Source organism: Lemur catta, chromosome 5 (assembly GCF_020740605.2).
Source record: "Lemur catta isolate mLemCat1 chromosome 5, mLemCat1.pri, whole genome shotgun sequence".
Classification (NCBI taxonomy): domain Eukaryota; kingdom Metazoa; phylum Chordata; class Mammalia; order Primates; family Lemuridae; genus Lemur; species Lemur catta.
This window is the reverse complement of record NC_059132.1, coordinates 30,541,075-30,560,480: the sequence shown is the minus strand read 5'-3', so window position 1 is coordinate 30,560,480 and position 19,406 is coordinate 30,541,075. Positions and strand designations below refer to the sequence as shown.

Below are 19,406 nucleotides of genomic sequence, written 5' to 3'. Positions count from 1 at the left end.
TGTTTCAGGATCCATCACAACCCCGGAAGAGCAAGAATCTGACCAGGGCCAGCTTCGTGGGCAGGTCACCCAGTGCTCAGAAGGGCCCTGTGCTTGGTTGAATGCTCTGCTGTCACCATCTTGAAATTCTTAATCATTTTTGAACAAGGGAACTTATATGTTCATTTTGCACTGGGCCCTGAAGATTATGTCCTGATGGTGAAACATCTGCCTAGCCCTGAGATGGTGCTGACCAGCCCCAGCTAATATGGGGACCCAAGAGAGAGACAGCTTGAACAGATAAGACCCTGATTCTGCCCTCCTTCTAGGGGCCACAAAACCCTGCCCTTTGAGGGGGCCCCCAGGAAATGTCAGAGGATCAAATCTCATAGGCGGTTTCTGCACGGCTCCTTGGTGCAAAGCCCCTGTGGGGAGGGACCCCCATCTCCCCCAGGCTTCCTGACCCAGAGCCCTGTCCTTCATGAATCCTTCCCCAATCCCTCAGCCTGCCCCCCAACTCCCAGTTCACTGATGCCCCCTCAAGTGTGCCCTGCCCCAACCCTCCAACCCCCCTCCCATCACTGTAAAATGTTTGCCAGTCCTCAATGGGGGGGCACACATGATACATTTAAAACACCAAGGGGGGCCCAGGTATAATACATGGATCAGGGCTTTAGGATCCTGATTCACACAAACCAACTGCTCAAAAGATATTGCTGAATCAAGTGGAGTACTGTGAATACAAACTCTGTTAGGCAATACCCAGGAATTGGAGTTAATTTGTTAGATGTGTTAATGGCATATTATGTAAGAAAATGTCCATGTGTTTTAGAGATGTACGCTGAAGTACGTAGGGGTAAAATGACATGATGTCTGGAATTTGTTTTAAAATACTTTAGAAAAAGAAGGGAGTAGATGAAATGTGACAAAAACCCTGATAATTGTCGAAGCTGGGTGATGGGTATACAGCAGTTCATTATATACAACTCTACTTTTGCATATGTTTGAAACTTCTTAATGAAAAAAGGGGACAGGGGGTTGCCAAGAGAATTTGGGAAAAATTTCCTGTAATGTCCCCGGAAGACCCCCCTCCCCCGGCATGCCTCTGGGTACTTTCTCCAGAGAACCAACTCAGGCGCCCCCCCCATTGCATGCAGACTCATGTATGTGTATATGTGCATTTCCTCAGGGGAAAACATCCACAGCTTTCATGATAGAGGGGTCGTGACCCCTCGTCCTCAAAAGATTAAGGACCCACTACCTTACAGACGGGAGCACTGTTTGAAGTCGAGTTGCCCCCCCTCACCACGAGTTGGTCACCGCAGAGTGCGCCGCAGGCCCGGTGTGGCCGTGTGACGCTGGCCTGGGGTCCCTTTGCCCCTGCGAGCCCGTTTCTCCACCTGTAAAGCGGGGTCGTGGGACGGTTCACGCGGCCGCGGGAAGGACTAGGTGTTCGGGCCCCAAGGCCGCTCGCTTCTCCGGCGATTCCCACGCGTGGCGTTGCCTCGACCCCGGCCCGGGCCCCGGCCAGTCCACCTCCCGCTCCGGGCAGCAATTTGTCTCCTTTTGAACCCCCCGCCCCCGACGGGTTTCCCCCTTTGATTCGCGGCCCGGAGGCTTCCCCCCGCTTTGAAATGCAAACCCGCCTGGCGGGGGCCGCGGGCGGCTGGGAGCTATAAAGGGCCGGGGCGGGGCGGCGGCGCCCGGCCGGGAGTCCAGGTGAGCGGTTGCGCGTCGTCGGGGCGGCCGGCGGCGGCGGCTCCCGGGCCCAGCATGCGCGGGGGGCCCCGCAGCCACCATGTATGTGGGCTATGTGCTGGACAAGGATTCTCCCGCGTACCCCGGCCCCGCCAGACCCGCCAGTCTCGGCCTCGGCCCGCAAGCCTACGGCCCCCCGGCCCCGGCCCCCGCGCCCCCGCAGTACCCCGACTTCGCCAGCTACTCTCACGTGGAGCCGGGCCCCGCGCCCCCTACGGCCTGGGGCGCGCCCTTCCCTGCGCCCAAGGACGACTGGACAGCCGCCTATGGCCCGGGGCCTGCGATCCCCGCGGTCCCCGCCGCCAGCCCAGCTCCTCTGGCATTCGGGCCCCCTCCGGACTTTAGCCCGGTGCCCGCGCCCCCTGGGCCCGGCCCGGGCCTCCTGGCACAGCCCCTCGGAGGCCCGGGCTCACCATCGTCGCCCGGAGAGCAGAGGCGGACGCCCTACGAGTGGATGCGGCGCGGCGTGGTGGCCGGAGGCGGCGGTGGCAGCGGTAAGGACCACTCCTTCATCCTGCGCCTCTGGACGGTTCTCCTGCCACCGCAGGTGCTCTGGCAGGGCCTAGGCCGCCCCCTCCCCCGTGTGACCTCTTCTCTGGCCCTGCTTGGGTTCCCCGCAATGTGGCCCTTCTGACCGCTCTCATCCTGGGGGGCTGTTCTCTCAGCTTCCCCCTGCTGAATCGGAGCCTTAAGAAGCACAACCTAACCCTCTTATAGATAGGGAAACTGAGACCCCTGCAAAGTGAGGAAATGAGCCTTGTGGTTTCCGGCAAGGCTGCAGCTGGAACTCAGGTCCCCAGACTTGTAGCAACACTGACCCTGGTGGTCTTTGTGTGTCTCTTCCACTCCTAACCTACCCCCAAGCAAAGGCAGCAAACTCTCCCCAGAAGGGACCATCCACCGCCCATTTGAACACGGGCAGGTCACTCTCCCTTGCAGGTCTGAGTCTCCCCGTCTTACGGTAAAGAGACTGGTGGGTCATATCCTTTGGACTCAAAAACCTTTTGGGTTAGATTGGGGCAAGGGGTCTCTACCTTACCTCGCAGGGCCCTCTCTGAACTCTTGACCCTGGGGGAGGGGAAGCCAGAGCAGTTGGGAAGGTGGCTACTGTTTGGCTCCTGAGCCTGTGAACCTCCTGCCCCCAGGCAGGCCTCTCTGATCCACCCTCTTCAAAGGCAGGGGAGGGGGCAGGACAAAGACTCAGCTTTAATGAGGGGTAGCCTGACCTCCTTTATGGGTCCCCCCTTTGTCATGTAACAGGCTGGGTCTTGGCTCAATAGTGACTCCTGTTGGCTGGAAAGTGAACACGATTCCCCATTGTCCCAACTGTGTCTGGCCTGTCCTGACAAAGGCCACCTGGCCTTGGGGGCGGGAAACTGGCCTGCCCACCCTTTGATGTCCAGCCCCTCCTCCCCTTCCCCCAGCTGGGAGTCAGCCTGAGACTTCCCCCACCTCCTCTCTCTCTTCACCCCCATCTCCCCCCACAACCAGCCTGCCTCCAGGGCGGATGCTGGGGAGGGCTTGATCAGTAGCTACAGGCTCTGGCTGTAATCACACACTCTTCTTGGAAGTCCCAGGGATATAGAACCTCCTATCTGCCTCCAGGGAGATAGAAGGGACCAGGCTCTGCCACTTGCTTCTGTGGCCTTGATTAAATAATAGCAGCTAATGTTATGGAACACTTACTAATGGACCAGGCACCGACCTAAACTCTTGCATATATTAACTCATTTAGCTCTTCTAATGTTACAGGAGGTACTATTATCACCTCCATTTTTAAGACGAAGAAACTATGGCACAGAGAGGTTAAATACTGCCCAAGACCATGTAACCAGTAACTGATGGGGCTGGGATTTGAACCCAGGCAGACGGAGCACCAAGCCTGTACTCTAATCCACAACTCTTAGGTCAGCCATCTTTTCTGGGTCTCAGTTTTACTGCCTGTGAAATGAGAGGGAAGGGAGGTTGTACAGTAGTTTGTTCCCTTGTTTGAATTATAAAAGGATTCCTCTGAAAAAATCTGGTGGAAAGTATAAACTTTCTCCCTAGAAAAAAAAATTTTTGCATCACTGGGTAGGCAATTTCAGGGGTTCTGGAGGCCCCCACTAGCTTTATCTGTAAATCCTGAGTTAAGAACCCTGCATTAGATCATAGGAGAGGAGGTGGGAGGGGGCGTGGGCCCTCAGGGTCCTGCAGTTCTGGGTCTCCCAGGCTCTGAAGAAGGAAGCCTGCCTTTCCTACTCTTCTGTTCCACCTACTGCTTCCTGCTGGTCAGGTGACTTTGGAGACAGATGGGGAGGTTCCCAATGGGTGAGGACTTGGAGAGAGGCCGCCACTGTGTGAGGAGGAAGGAAAGGGCCAGTGGGGATCAGAGGACTGGTGGGAGCTTGGGGGAGCTTCCAGGCTGTGCGATGTCAGACAAATCACCTCGTCTCTCTGGGCACAAGAGCTGCAGAATCCAGCTCACTCTCTGGTCTCAAGTGTCATTTATACACTGTTGTTTGCAGGCAGATGGACATGGATGACTCTGCCCAAGGGTGAAAGCATTTCTCCCGTCGCTCTCAGAAAGTAGAGGTAAAGGCCAAGGGAAGTGCAGGGGTCCTGAGGCTCCAGTGGCAGGGCTGTCCCACCCTGCTGAGGATGCAGAGCCATGGCTTTCTTGAGGCCAGAGCTGCTGCCTGTCTCCTGGGGGCATCTGATGCTCACCAGTGCTCCTGAAGTGGGGGTGGAATTGGGGTAGGTCACAGGCTCTCCCCGAGAGAGAGGCCAAGGCCCTCCCCTCTTTGGCCTCAGTTTCTCCTGGGCATTGAAGGCTCAGGGTTTCCTGGGGAGGGTGTCTGGGACAGCTGAGGGAAAGTCAGCATATGCCACCACCCTCCCCGCCCCCACTGAAGCTAGCCACCAGATCTCCAACCCGCCACCCTTCTTGGCCAGCGCCTTCTTCTCCCTGGCCTCTAGCATTCCAGAATATCCAAACTGGACAGTTAGGTATCATGCAGATGGGGAAACTGAGGTCCAGAGACTGTAAGGAATGGTCCGGTTGCACATGAGTGGAGGCTAAGCTGGGGTAGATGGCAGAGAGATGGGTTAAAATTTTCCTGTGGTTTCCTATCATGCTTAGGATGAACTCCACACCGCTTCCTGAGGTCTGCACAGCATCTGGCCCCTAATCACTCCCTGGCCTCACCCCAGGCTATTTTCCAAGTTCCAGCCACTCTAGCCTTCTTTTAGTTCCTCAGACCTGCCAAGTCCTACTTCAGGTCTTATGCATATGCTGTTCGCTCTTCCAGGAATGCCCTTTGCCCTGGTTCTTTGTAAGCCTGGCTCCTTCTCACCCTTCAGGTCCTAGCTTAATGGTCACCTCCTCCAAGAAGCCCTCCATGATCTCCCAAAGTAGACTTCCCCCTATAATCATGGATAATCTTTGCTGTGTTCCCTTCAGAGCACTGACCCCAATTCCAGTTTACTCACTTACTTAAATGTGTGTTTGTATATTGTCTGTTTCCGTGAGGTCCAGAGCTGTGTCTATTTGACACACCAATACATCCTGGGGACCCAGCCCAGTGCGTGGCATTTAGTAGGTACTCAGGACATTCTGTTGAATGAATGAACAGGGCAAGTGTGAAGGACAAAAGACATCTCTGGGAGAACAGGGGAGGGAGAGATCTCGGATCTGACACGGGTTTCTGAGGTCCCATCCCTGGGGTTGGGACCTGTGGCTGTCTAGCCAAGCAGTTCCATCCAGTGGTGGCAGCCTGGCTGCCCCTGTCTCCCCACTTGGACAGTACCCCTGACTTACTTGGGGAACTGGTGTAGCTGAGGCTGGTACCAAGACTCCAGCTTTATTCTAAGGAGAGGCTGCTGGACTTCCATCAGTCTTCAATCCATAAACAAAATATTGGTCAGTTCTGAGCTATTAGCATCACTTGACTGAAGCCAGGATAGGAAATGACTAGAAGGGGGTCTACTTTTTAGTCTTCTCTCTTTGCATCTATAAATATCAGTGTTTTCATTAGGGGGCTTATAAATCACCCTTATCCGGAAGGCTCAGCCCCCAGTTCCCTGTGAATAAACAGTGCTGCACAGGTTAATGGCCCACCGGGGCACCTGAGATCCCACAGAGCGAGGGAGATGTTCACTCAGATGACCAGACTGTTGCAGCAGGGTTTAGATCTTGGTCCAACCTCTTCAGCTTGCAGATGGGAAAACTGAGGCCCATGAAGGGGGCCAACACTTCTCTCCCCTCCATGTTGCAGGTCCTCTCCTTTGACCCATTGCCACAGCCACCAACCTGGCCTCTCATCTTCAGCCTCTCTCTGATGCCCCAGCTGTCTTCTAAACCATTGCCAGATTTGCCTTCTCAAAGCACATCCCCAGCTCAAGAGTATTCTATGGCTCCCCACTGCCATGGAATTGACCATTTCATTTTATGCCATTTCATTGTTGTAAAATCCAGCCCCATTTCTGTGGCATTCAAAGCCCTCTTGAGAACTGGCCCCAAGCCTGGATTGAAGCCATTCTCCCACTAGTTTTCCTAGATACAGAGATCCTCCTTGGGGACAGTTAAGAGCTGGGGCTTGTGAGTTTCACACCTGGGATTGCATTTCTGTTAGAAGCTGTATAGCCTCAGATAAGCTAACTTGGACCATTTCTCTGAGCCTGGGTTTCTTCCATTGTATTAATAACAGTAGGATTGTACCTTGAAGCAATGGTGCTTGTAAGGCATAGCCCTGCACCTGGCGCACAGTAGGTGCTCAGAGCATCAGTGCCTGTGACCACCTCTGCCAGTCCTTGGCAGGTGCACTTGAGCACACACGTCACACTCCCTGCCTCCCCAGTCTGATCCCTCAGCCACACTGCCCTCCCTTCCCTCTCCTGCAGCTTCACCAGTTCAAATCCTGCTCCTTCTCCAAGCCTACCTCCTCCTAGGAAGCCCTGCTTGTCCCCCTACCACCCTGTATCAGGCCCTTGTTTTAACAGCCCTCATCACTGACTATCTACTTTCATCATCTTCTCTATCCCTGCCATCTGCCACCTGTGATCCTCTCAAGGACCAGCCTAATCAGTCCCATCTTCACCCTGCCCTGCACATAGTAGGAGCTCATGATACATAACTATGGCATCGTCTGAATCCTTACCACGTGCCAGGCACTGTGCCAAGAGCTGCGCATGATTACTCTCACTTAAGTCTATTCATAATAGCCCTGAGAGGTGTAAGGATCTATCATTAGACTCCTTTCACAGATAAGGTTAATGAGGCTCAGCGCAGGTAAGGTGGCCTGCCCAAGCTCACACAGCTAGGACCCAGCAGCACAGCGTTCAGACCCGGAGTCTGCAGCCCAACAAGCGTCTGCCAAATAGAGGAACATGCTCAGGGACAGGAGCCTGAGCCCCTGGCTCCCACGTGCATCCCAGCCCAGGTAGGGGAAAAGGAGGCCAGTCAGGGGATGAGCTAGAAGAGGCGGGTGGGGGAGGGGGCAACAGCAGGGGCTAGGCTGTTTAAAACCGGCTCTCCAGGCAGAAGCTACGTTTGACACCTCATCTCTCAGATGTAGCTGGGAAGGGGAATGACCCAGTTAGAAGGTGGCAGAAGGCTTTTTTTGGTTGGGTGCTTCCCCCCCTGCTTTGGCAGATACTGCTGCATCGAGCTCAGGGAGTCACTGTGAAGGTCCAAATGGCTTTGCCAGCAGCAGGGGCTGGCTTGTCAGTAGGAAATTAGCTTCAGGGGGCGGCCTGTCAGGTTTCTGTCTTGAAGCTTCTGGGACGTGGAAACAGTATTCACGTCTGGAGTCGGGGCCATCACCATGTTAACATGCTGGACCCTTCCCATGGACAGTCACCCCTCAGCCCTGTAGGGGCACCCCATGTTGATCCCCTGCATCACTGGAAAGAAGGAGCAGGCTAGGCCCAGCACCCCTCCCGTGACTTCCTATTGCTCTTCAAACCAAATCCAAACCCTCTGCTAGAGGCTCTGCTGGCCTCTCCAGCCTCATCTGGTGGCTCTCTCATTCATTCACTCTGGCAGACAGGCAGTAATAGTTTCTGAGTGTCTCTTCTGTGCCAAACACACTTCTAGGCATTGGAGGCTATGGCCTGAACAAGGCAGACAGCATGCACCGAGCTCAGGGAGCTGGCGCTCTGCAACCCTCACTCTGCTCCACGCTGCCGGAGGGCCTTTGCACATGCTGTGCACGCCTCCTGAAACATCCTTCTCAAGCTTCACATCTTGGTCTCCAGGAGACCTTCCCCAGCTAAGTAAAGTAGGTTCCCCACCCCCCCACTCAGTCTAGCTCTCAGCGCCCAGCTCACTTTCCTTCCCTCTACTGATCACGGTTTGTCATTATTTTATTTGTTTGTTTTTAATCTACCGCCCATGAAAGAGGGGAATAAACTATTTACCAAATAAGCCCTGAGCATCTGTTATAGTAATAATAATATGAACTAGCATCTATTGAGCGTTCAGCATGTGCTCAGCATTTTTCCAAATGCAGGATTTCTGACCCCAGAATAGTGCATTTCTTCTCCGTTAGATTAGTGGCCTGGACTACGGCTGTGGGGGCCGTGGGGCTGGACAGAAGGACGTGCTTTGGAGCTTGAGCTGGCCAGCTGCTGCGGGGGATGTGGGGAGTGAGGGAGACAGGACTCAAAGGTGCCACCTCGTCATTTGGCCAGAGTGGCTGGAGGATGGCTGTGCTGTTTACTGAGACGATGAAGAGGAGGAAGTATCAGGTTCGTTTTATGTTTTCACCAAGGATTCATCAGGTACTCATTGCGTGTGTCAGGCACATCATGGAAGCCAGCTGAGCAAAATGGCATGGTGCGTCCCCTCACCGAGCACGTGAGGAGCTAAGGCCCGAGGGAAGGTACTTACCAAGGTCAGGCAGGCAGCGAGGGGCAGAAAAGGGCTGGAGGCCAGAACCCCTTCCTGTACCCCCACCCCAAATGTGAGCCTTCAGGATCCACACTTGCAGAGGATGAGTCACTTCCAGACCAGAGGAAGATGGCCAGGTGGGGCGGTGGCCTGGAAACCACCAGGAAACAGCTCAGCCAGGCCTCAAGTTGTTCAGCCTGGGCGGAGACCTGAACAGATGCAATTGCTGTTCGCAAATCTTCGAAGGGCCGTGCTGGGCTGAGGTTGCCCCTTTGTCTGGGTGCCCCTGTGGAAAAACTTAGGAAGAACATAAATAGGCAACAGATGCAAGACCAGGCTGCTTTGCAGCTAGTAGGCATGTACGGCATGCACTGTGGGCATCCAGCCCTTGGCGGGAGTTTGACCCAGCGTGACTGTCTGCTGTGATGGACATGCTCCGTAGCTGTGCTGTCCACTGGGATAACCACTGGTACATGTGGCTGTTGGGCACTGGAAATACAGCTAGTGCGACTAAGAAACAGAATTTTACATTTTGTTGAATTAATTTCCATTTAAATAGCTGCATGTGGCCAGTGGTTGTCGTGTTGGACAGTGCAGGGAAGTCCTTGAGAGTCCCTAGCATGGTAATCCGGAACATTGAGGAAGCTCTCCTGCTGGTTTGGCTCCTTTGTCTCTGTAGTGTCATCGTCTTCGTCATCATCGTCGTCATCATAGCTGTTTTTGTTAATAATTACTTTGTTAACTAGATTATCACATCTGGTCTCCATAACTACCATGTAAAGGAAGCATTCACGTCTTCGTTTTACAGATAAAGAAACTGGGATTAAAGAGATCCACTGACTTGGCCGGGACATACTGCTGGCATGTGGTTGGGCTGGGTTAGAACCATCGAGTCTATCTGACTCTAAAGTCCTTTCCCCTTTCCTGCCTCCCGAAGCCAGGTCAGACTGTGGACCTCGATGAAACAGATAGGGCAGCAGATGGTACAAAGGTGGCCCTGGAGGGGGGTGCAGTGATGACTGAGAACTCTGAGTAGGAAGGAGGGTGGCAGCGGGGAGGAGAGGCCTGGCTAACTAAGGCTGCAGGGCTTCCATAAGCAGCTGGTCTAGCTGTCCCTTACCCCTGCCCCCAAGCCAGCCTCATCCCTCCCTGCTCCAGAGCTTGAGTGAGGACCACGATATAGCAGCCTGACATTGTCCAATCAGCCTAGATAACGACCTTTTCGTGCGCCCAACAGACAGCCTCAGGTCCCAGGAAGGGCATCCGTGCATTGTGGAGCTGGTGAGGTCAGAGCTGCACAGCGGAGGTCCTAGCCCTGGTGGTCCAGATGGGGAAACAGGCCCAGGTAGGGGGTCCCGTGTCTGGGTGGGGCACGGCCAGATCTCCCAGGCCAGTGCGTTCTTTGCCCTGTGGCTCCCCATCAGGTGACATTCCTCCCTCTCCCAAGGGATGCCTCCAGCGTCCACTTCTGCAAGCAGCTCAGTTCTCCTTTTCGTCTCCGTAGCTCTCTGCCCTCTACAGACTGTTTTCACATGCACTCTGTTCCCCAGGCAGGGGAAGGAAAGGCCACTTGTCAAGTCCTTCAGCTCGGGATGGCCAGGCTGGGCCACAGCCCAGGCCTCTGCCTCAGCCCAGCTCTGTACGCTGACCTTTCCCAAACCTGGGCAGAGTGTAAGGCTGTTAGGTTTAGGCCCCTTACCAGAAGTGCCACCACCTCGGGGCTGGCCCACAGCCTGCCGCCTTTGCAGCCCCGCTCCACGTGTTGTCCGGGGTGGGGAGATCGGTCCTCCTGAGCTCCTCTGTCTTTCCCAGCTTTCCCTTTGCCGTTTTTCCTGCAAGTGACCCAACAACCTCTCTGCACTTATTTCCTCATCTGGGAAAAGGGGGACTCTTTGCAGTAGGAGTCTATGGCTACCCTAGTCCCACCTCCCCGAGCCCTTCCCACCAAAGGCCCTGTGGTCTCCCTGTGTCATTCCCAGGCTGGCACCACAGGCACGGGTGAGCTCCCTGTCCTGCTGCCCCCAGTGTGGGTCTCTGAGGGACTTGAGTGGAGGATGTGCAGGGCAGGCCCTCCCTGTGGGTGTGCCTGGGGCGGCAGGCAGGGACTAGGGCCTGGCCCTTAAGGGAGGGCTCAGAGCTGCATGGAACTGCAGAGTCCAGAGGGCCCTCAGATTGGTGCACAGGAGAAACTGAGGCCCAGAGAGGAGGAGGGACTTATTCAAGGCTACACAGATGGCATGGAACTGGGACCAGGACCTGCTGACCCCAGTGGTGGTTGAGTGCCCAGGGGGCTTGTTAAAAATGGCAGGGAGATTAGGACGGAGTAGATCTGGGGTGGAGCCTGGGGATATATATTTTCAACAAGCCATCATGTGTGCGTGCGTGCCTGTGTGGCTGTCTGTGTGCTGGTATGAGTGTGTCGGGCGATGGGATCTTGGTGCATAGCCACTTAGGGCTGGACCACCCAGGTAGGGGTCACGGAGGGTTCAGGGCTGCACTTGTGGTCCAGGCCCTGAGGGCCACAGCTGGTCTTCCCCGAGGGCCACAAACCCAGTAGGAAAAGGGCAAAGGAAGTGCTGACCCAAAGGCCATCTGATTTTCTTAGAGCCACTCACCCCATCCTGGAGCAGAGGCCACACCCTGCCTTTGCCTGGCCCAGGCTGGATGGGGGTCCCAGCTGCAGGCTGCCGTGGCTCCTGGCCACCATCCTCCAACTGGGCAGGCCCCGTGTCTAGACTCTCAGACTGGGAAATCAGTCTTAGAATTCTTTCAGCTACAATAACAAACACAATCAGAGAATCAACAAACATTGAGAGCTTCATGTTACCAAGTTGGAAGAGACCTTATAAATAAATGGTCTCTTCCAACACACCGCCCGTCGCACAGAGCCATTTCCTGGCATTCCTGCCAGATGGTCACCCCATCACTATGGGAAGTGAGCAAGACCTGCCCTCCCCATGCATCTGCCACATGCCAGGTAGGTACCGTGCTAGACACTGGCCACCCATCTCAGCTATCCCCTGTGTGCCTCAGGGTTGGAGATAATCACAGGAGAACTTACGGTGAGTGAGTGGTAGGTGCTGGTGCTGTTTTGAGGCTGGATAAACCTATTCGAATCCCACCTGCCTGGAGTGTGGATCTCTCTGACTCTCAGTTTTCTCATCTGTAAAGTCAGAATAACAGTTACACAACCCCATGGGATGTTGAGAAATGTATACGAAGTGCCTGGCACATGGACGTGCTGGCTATTATTAGAATAACAATCATCCCCATTTTATGGATGCAGAAAATGAGGCTCAGAGAGGTGAGGAGACTGTCCTAGGTCACCCAGCCTGTGAGAAGCTGTACCCCACAACCCCAGAGATTTGCTTGCCCGAACAAGCACATGTCAGGGTCACTTGGAGAGTTATCCAAGTACTGAGTCCCTGAGCCCCATTTCACCCCCACTGGATTTGAATTTTGGGAGCCAGAATCTGTGCTTGAAAAACAAAAAAGCTCCCCGGCAGTTCTGAGGCTGCTGTTGAGGCATTTGGAGCCCTTAGCCTGTACTGTGCGTGCTGTAGGGGACAGGGCTTTGCTCCCTCCCAAGGCAGCCTGATTCACATGGTTGGGACACTCTGTGCATCCCAAAGCCAGATCAGAGAGGAAGCCTCTCATTTGGGAGAGTAATCTGAAGCTCTTTTCTACTGTGCTCACCCCTCAAGAGCTGGGGGGTGTCCCCATTCTCCCTCCCACCCGCTTACGCTGGCATCTGGCCAAGAGGGTTACTCATTAGGTGGCTGGGAGTGGCCGGCCCCTCATCAGACACCTGTTAGAAGAGCCTGGACTTCCCCCTCAGCCCCAGCGTCCCAGGGGCCTGTAAATCATTCATCCCAGGCCCTCTACCCACCCCGCCGCTCTCACGCACCTCCCTGCCCCCTCTTTCCTGGGTGCTGGAGGTGGCACAGGTGCTCAGAGGAGGGAAAGAGTGGTGACTTGGGGCAGTCGGGAGTTCTCGCCCAGAGCTGGGACTAGCGCCCAGGATTCCTGACCATCATTAAAAATGCAAATTCAGACCGGGGCGCGGTGGCTCACACCTGTAATCCTAGCACTCTGGGAGGCTGAGGCGGGTGGATCGTTTGAGCTCAGGAGTTCGAGACCAGCCTGAGCAAGAGCGAGACCCCCGTCTCTACTAAAAAAATAGAAAGAAATTAGCTGGGCAACTAAAAATATATATATATAAAATTAGCTGGGCATGGTGGCACATGCCTGTAGTCTCAGCTATTCGGTAGGCTGAGGCAGGAGGATTGCTGGATCCCAGGAGTTTGAGGTTGCTGTGAGCTAGGCTGACGCCATAGCACTCTAGCCCAAGCAACAGAGTGAGACTCTGTCTCAAAAAAAAAAAAAAAAAAAAATGCAAATTCACATCTGCATGTAGTAAAAATTTAAAGACCCCAAAGTCTCGTTCCTACCTGTGGATTTTCAGCCTCTGGTTCCCTCCTCAGAGGTAGCCCCTACTATTGGCTTCTTGTATATTCTTTCAGAAAGAACTATAGGGGTGCACAGATGTGTGTGAGTGTGTCTCCCCCATTTTTATGCATAAACTGTAACATACTATTTATACCACTATATGTCTTGCTTTTTTTCACATATCTTCGAAATTGCTCCACATTGGTACACATGGAATTTTAAAATTTCTTTCCTTTCCTTTTTTGTTTCTGGAGATGGGGTCTTGCTCAGTCGCCCAAGCTAGAGTATAGTGGCATGATCATAGCCCACTGCAGCCTTGAACTCCTGGGCTGAAACGGTCCTCCTGCCTCAGCCTCCTGAGTAGCTAGGGCTACAGGTGCATGCCACTACGCCTGGATAATTTTTAAAATTTTTTGTGTAGACAAGGTCTTGCTATGTTGCCCAGGCTGGTCTCAAACTCCTGGCCTTAAGCAATCCTCCTGCCTTGGCCTCCCAAGGCACTGGAATTACAGATGTGATCACTGTGCCCAGCCTATAATTTCCTTTTAATGATGGCATATCGCTCCTCTCTATAGACGTCGCATTTCTTATTTAACCAGTTCCCTACTTGTACACATACATGCTGCTTTTAGTTTTATGCTATTAGAAACATCACTGGGCAGGTGTCTGCAGGGTCAATTCCTGGAAGTGGACTTCAAGGGTCAAAGGGCACGTGCCTGCTAAATGAGGCTAGATGTAGCCAAGTTGGGCTCCAAGGAGGATGTTCCAGTTATCACTCCCTGGACAGCATATGGGATTCCCTGGTTTCTAGGCCACACAGTGTGATATTAAACATTTTGTTCTTTGGTGGAGTTGTTTTCTTGGCAATTAAATTGTATGCTTCAAACAGCTCCGGCAGATAAAAGTTGGCCAATGGGTCCCTGAGCCTACCAGCCCCTCTCTAGGGCCCAGAGAGGGAGCGACAAGGCCCATGGGCCCAGTCTTTGCTGCAGCCTTGCCAGGACAGAGAGGAGTAATTGTGCAGCTAAAGCCTTATCCGTCTAGCCCCACCCCCCTCCATTCGGGGAGGAGCTGGGCCGGAGGTCAAGACACCTGAGTCCTGGTCATAGCTCTGCCAGGGAGGGTGGCCTCAGCGAGTGCCCTTTCTGAGCCCATCTATGAAAGGGTGGGTCCCTGCTTGCTCATCAGAAAGGTTGGGAGCGAGAGCTGGGTGCCTAAGGGCGAGGCAGCCTGCAGGACCACTGCCTGCCTTCCCCAGGCCCAGGTCTGGGTGGCCAGGGAGCCTCATCCCCTGCCTCAGACTCGTCTGCCTCCCGGGTGTGGCTGTGAGGCCTCTGAGCATTTTAAAGGCCCCCAGCCTGCGGGCCCTCCAGCCCCAGGCCCAGCCCGGGACTCTCAGGGGCCTGTGCTCACCACGGTCCGGCCCCTCCTGTCCCTGCAGTAGAGTGGAGGGGTGTCTGCGGTTAAACTTCTGCCACCAACGCTCAGACCGACCTAGGCCTCCAGCGACCCTGACTATACAGGGAGGTCGGACTAGGCCCCACCAGGCCTCTTCGTTGGACCTTGGTGGCCATGTAACCACCGTGAACCACGGTCTCTTCCTCTGTGGAGTGGGAGGAGACTACAGTCCCACGACCCATTCTGATGTTACCCTGGTGGACCCAGCGGGGCTGTGGATTCAGAGCCAGGTTGGGCTCTGGGGGTGGTGGCATTAGGGAGAACTGTCTTTGAGCCCGCGTTGAATTTTCTAGGCCAAGGAGAGGTCCCCATCCGGAGCCAAGGCCTGGGCAGCCAGCGCCTTGACCCCAGGCTGAGGCTATCCCGTGCTACCCGGGCAGCGGCCTGGGGTCGGTGGATGTGGAAGCGTCCGCTGCGGTTCCGCTGCTCTGGCTGGAAACCAGGGAAGAGCTGCCCGGGAACATCTGCCGTCTCCCGTCCTCCACAAAACCATTTGGCTCGTGGGGAGCCCGGTGGCTCTCCTGCCAAGCTGCGTGGGCTCGGCGGAGGGGGCGGGGGCCAGAACCAGGGACGGGGTAGTTAGCACAGGGGCGCCGAGGGACAGGCGGGGCCGGGCTGTGACCCAGGGAGCTGAAGGCCCGGCTGTTGTCGGGGCACTTGGGTGACCTGGGAGGGGTCGGTGTTTATTCAGAGACCCACCGTGTCCTGGTGGGACGCGTGTGGGGTCCGAAAGTGCTTGTGCGCCTCCTATTTATAGCCACGTGCTCGGCTTCTTACAGAGGAAACTGGTGTCTGGCCAGGCCCCCACACCGGCCCAGGCCAAGCATGACTCCTAATCTTCCCTCCAGACAGACCTCCGGTCCCAGTCCCGAAGAAAGCCCTGACATTAACCCTGGACGGTCCTCGAATCGGGCTCCCGGCCCCAGGCTGAGCCCCATGTAGAAGCCAAGGCACTGCCCTCTCTCTCCCGGGTCATCGTCCACCTCCCGGCACGTCCCTTCCTCCTGCCAGTCTGCTCTCCGTGCAGCAGCCGGAGTCGTCTTAAAGCCTAATCAGACCCCACGTCTCCTCTGCTCAGAACCCTGCCATGGCTCCCGCCCCAGACAAAGTAAAACCCATAGCCCCTCCACTGTGTCCCATCCCTGTCCCCTTGCTCCCTGCACCCCAGCCCCACCAGCTTCCTCACTGTCCTCAGATGTGTCAGACAGCAGCCACGCTCCCACCTCAGGGCCTTCGTACTTGCTGTTCCCTCTGCCCAGAACCCTCGTCCCAAGAGACCTGCGTGACTCTCTCCCTCACCTCCTTTAGATCTTTGCTTAAATGCACCTCCTCAGCTGGGCACAGTGGCTCACACCCGTAATCCCAGCACTTTGGGAGCCTGAGGCAGGAGGATCACTGGAGGCTGGGAGTTCAAGACCAGCCTGAGCAAGAGTGAGACCCCATCTCTACTAAAAATAGAAAAAATTAGCTGGGCGTGCTAGCACGTGCCTGTAGTCCTAGCTACTTGGGAGGCTGAGGCAGGAGGAGCACTTGAGCCCAGGTGTTTGAGGTTGCAGTGAGCTATGATGATGTCACTGCACTCCAGCCTGGGCAACAGAAACCCTATCTCAAAAAAAAAAAAAAAATTCTGCCTCTCAGTAAGGCCTCCATGGACCACTCAATTTAAAATTGTAAGTCTCCTCCTCCCTAAATTCCCAGTCCTCCTTCCCTGTTTCCTTTTCCTCTGAAATACTTATCATCAACTAGCATATCAAATATTTTCCGTATTATTTTCTTTCTGTCTGTCTCCCTCCCCTAGAACCTAAGCTTCCTGAGGGCAGGGATTTATTTTATTTTGCTCAGTGCTCTACACCCCTGCTTGGTGGACAGCAGGAGCTCAGTGAGTAGATTTGGAGTGACTGAGTCACTCCTGCCCTGTGCTTGACTTAGGCAGATCAGCCCCCAGCCCTCGGCACAGCCCCAGCTCAGGGCTTGGTGTCGTGGGCCAGAGCCTTTTGAGGTCCACCAACACCCCTAGTCCTTCCTGTCTGACTTTGGAGCCATCTTCCGGCATTCAGCCCTCACGCTCAGGAAAGTTCCTGAGTCTTCCTGCTTTCCCCTCCACCTGCGGTGGCTCCTCCCTGCTCTCGTCTTATGCACAGGAGGAAGGAGCAGCTGACTTCTCGTTAGTCTCAATCACCCTTGCCCTCCAGGCATCCCCTCCACGTCCCTGGCATGCAAACCCGTGGTCTGAGGACCCTGGAATCAGAACCACCTGAGGAGTTTGTTGAAAGTGCAGATTCCACCCCCAGGCTTTCCGTTTTTCATGAGCTCTGCAACTGGGAATTGCGGGCTCCAAGCTGGTGGCGCTGGCAATCAGAGTAGGGCTGTGGGTCAGGAGACCTGGGTTGAAGCCCCAGCTCCATCAGCAGCTTGCTGTGTAATGCTGAGCAGGGCACGTCCCCTCTCTGAGCCTCGGTGCCTCCCCCGTGGGCGTGAGAGGTCATGCACACCTGAGCTGGGGAAAGATTGTTGGCCCTAGGACTGGGGTGCACGTCCCTCCCCGGTTCAGGGTCCTACTTTAGGGAGCCTGTGTTGCTTTTCCTCCTGGGAGCCCTGCCTGAGCCTTTCGCAGGCTGCCCCTCCCTACTCACCTTCCCTCCTGGCTCCTTCTGCTCCTCAGGTAAGACTCGGACCAAAGACAAGTACCGCGTGGTCTACACCGACCACCAGCGCCTGGAGCTGGAGAAAGAGTTCCATTACAGCCGTTACATCACCATCCGGCGGAAATCAGAGCTCGCTGCCAATCTGGGGCTTACTGAACGGCAGGTGTGTGGGTGTCCCCATCTCTGCCATAGGAGCAGTGTGGGGACTATGGTCTCTAGGCTGCCAAGCATATTATGTAGCTCAGTAGAGGAAGAACAGAGAGGGTGAGTCTCCAGGCCATTGTCACACAGCACAGGAGAAACTGAGCTGCTGCCAACCACCCTCCCCCCAAAAAAACCTCAATATCCCTGCCCCTAAGTAGAGGCCTAAGGGGATCTGATTAGCCATAGGCCATAGCAGGCTACAGTCAGTGCTGTAGGAGGTGTCAGGTGCTATTTAAATTAGAGGAAGGAGCAGTCATAGGGAGAACAGGGAAGGCTTCCCGGACCAGGGGTGCGAGGGGAGGCCTAGAAAGATGGGGAGGAAGAAGGGAGCATGATCTGGCAGGGGAGAATGTGTTCACGGTCCATGCGTGGCTGGAGCAGGAGGGGGGCTCACTGTCCTCCCTCCCTCCCTCTTGCTCTTGTCAGTCCTCCCACCGCCTGCCCCATCTCTGCTCTCTAATCCCGCAGGTGAAGATCTGGTTCCAAAACCGGCGGGCAAAGGAGCGCAAAGTGAACAAGAAGAAGCAGCAGCAGCAGCAACAGCCCCCACAGCTGCCGGCAGCCCATGATGTCACCCCCACCCCAGCCGGGACACCCCTGGGTGGCCTGTGCCCCAGCAACGCCAGCCTCCTGGGCACCTCCTCCCCAATGCCTGTCAAGGAGGAGTTTCTGCCGTAGCCCTGTGCCCAGCCTTGTGGGCGGGGGTCCTGGGGACTCAGGTGCTGGGAATGTGGCTCCTGTGGGGGGTCTGAGTCCCAGCCCTGCCACTGACCTTCTGGGTCACCGTGGACAAGTCACCCCGACCCCCACTGCATCCCCTTGGCCCTTTTGTGCAGCGAGCCTGTTGGATGAGGACCTCTTCCATCTCCTGTGTTCTAGGCCTCAGGGCGGAGGTCTCAATCTCCTGGGGGCATCTCAAGCCCCAGAGGGCTGGGGGAGGGGCCAAGACAGTGCCCCAGGCCCCACCTCCTCCTCCATGGGTTCAAGGGGTGGGTGGGAGGCTGCTATAGGGACCCCACCTGACCCTGGAGAAAGGGGATGTTGCTGAGAGAAGATGGAATGCTTGCAGACCATGACTGAGGAGGAAGGAATGGTCAGTTCCCCCCCACACACACCTCTTCCTACAGTCTCACCTCTACCTGCCCCATCTTAACGTGCCTGAAGCCCTCCAGGCAGCCAGGTGCTGGGCCACAGCCCACAGCGCTGGGCTCTGATGACCACCCTGCTGGGTTGCAGAATCTTGTCCCCCACCAGCGTTCTCAGTGAGGCCTGTGATTGAGAGGGAGGCCCCTGGAGGGGAGAAGGGGGCAGAGCTCATCCTGCCAGGTTTTTGCCACCCCGCTAGGCTGTCCATCATGGCCACGCCCCAGGGAGCCCCCAGAGGACTTTCTCTGGACCAGGCAGAGCTCACAGCTGGACAGGTGCTGTATATAGAGTGGAATCTCTTGGATGTACCTTCAAGAATAAATTTTTTTTCTCTTTTTAAAAATGTGTAAAAGTCATTATACATAGCATTAAAGACACATTTTTAAGATGTAAAAATCATCCTTACCCTTCCCTAACAATTTCGTATTCCTTTCCTGGTTTTGTCGGCCTGCAACAAGGTCATCTTTAAAAAACATTTGCAAGATCAAAACAGGACATCATTAGAGTAAGTCTGAGACTATATAAAAATTTGAGTCCATATTGTGTAAGCAGAATCATCAGACTTAATATATCAGTCTTTTGAATGTCCCAAATGCTTTCAGTTCAGGTTTTTCTTTCAACAGATGACATTGATTGCATATCCCCATGTGCCAGGCCTGGCTGGGCCTGGGAAGCACATAGTCCTCACCCCCAAAAGTCCCCAGCTGAGTGGGGAAGACTGCCAGGTACACAGATGACGCTGGCATAACAGGTTAAGTGCCCATCAGAGGTGTGCTCTGGGCATCAGGGAAGCCAGAGCATCTAGGGATCACAGAGCATGCTCCTAGCCTATCCTGGCAGGCTGGGAGGCTTCCTGGAGGAGGTAATATTTAAACTGAGACCTAAAGGTCTAGTGG

General features: G+C 55.1%; 1 protein-coding gene across 1 annotated transcript; it reads left to right on the top strand.

Annotated features, from left to right (window-relative positions):
• Positions 1-1,690: 1,690 nt before the first annotated feature.
• On the top strand, positions 1,691-18,909 carry CDX1 (caudal type homeobox 1). The gene is made up of 3 exons (XM_045552701.1): positions 1,691-2,231; positions 17,178-17,323; positions 17,833-18,909. The coding sequence occupies exons 1-3, from the start codon at positions 1,778-1,780 to the stop codon at positions 18,040-18,042; spliced, it is 810 nt and encodes a 269-aa protein (XP_045408657.1). The 5' UTR covers positions 1,691-1,777; the 3' UTR covers positions 18,043-18,909.
• Positions 18,910-19,406: the final 497 nt, after the last annotated feature.

Bases quoted from the DNA above. Each gene is read 5' to 3' on its own strand.
- CDX1 (XM_045552701.1), top strand. From the start codon at position 1,778: ATGTATGTGGGCTATGTGCTGGACAAGGATTCTCCCGCGTACCCCGGC. The intron at 2,232-17,177 runs GTAAGGACCACT...TCTGCTCCTCAG, and splicing joins CGGAGGCGGCGGTGGCAGCG to GTAAGACTCGGACCAAAGAC. The intron at 17,324-17,832 runs GTGTGTGGGTGT...CTAATCCCGCAG, and splicing joins TGGGGCTTACTGAACGGCAG to GTGAAGATCTGGTTCCAAAA.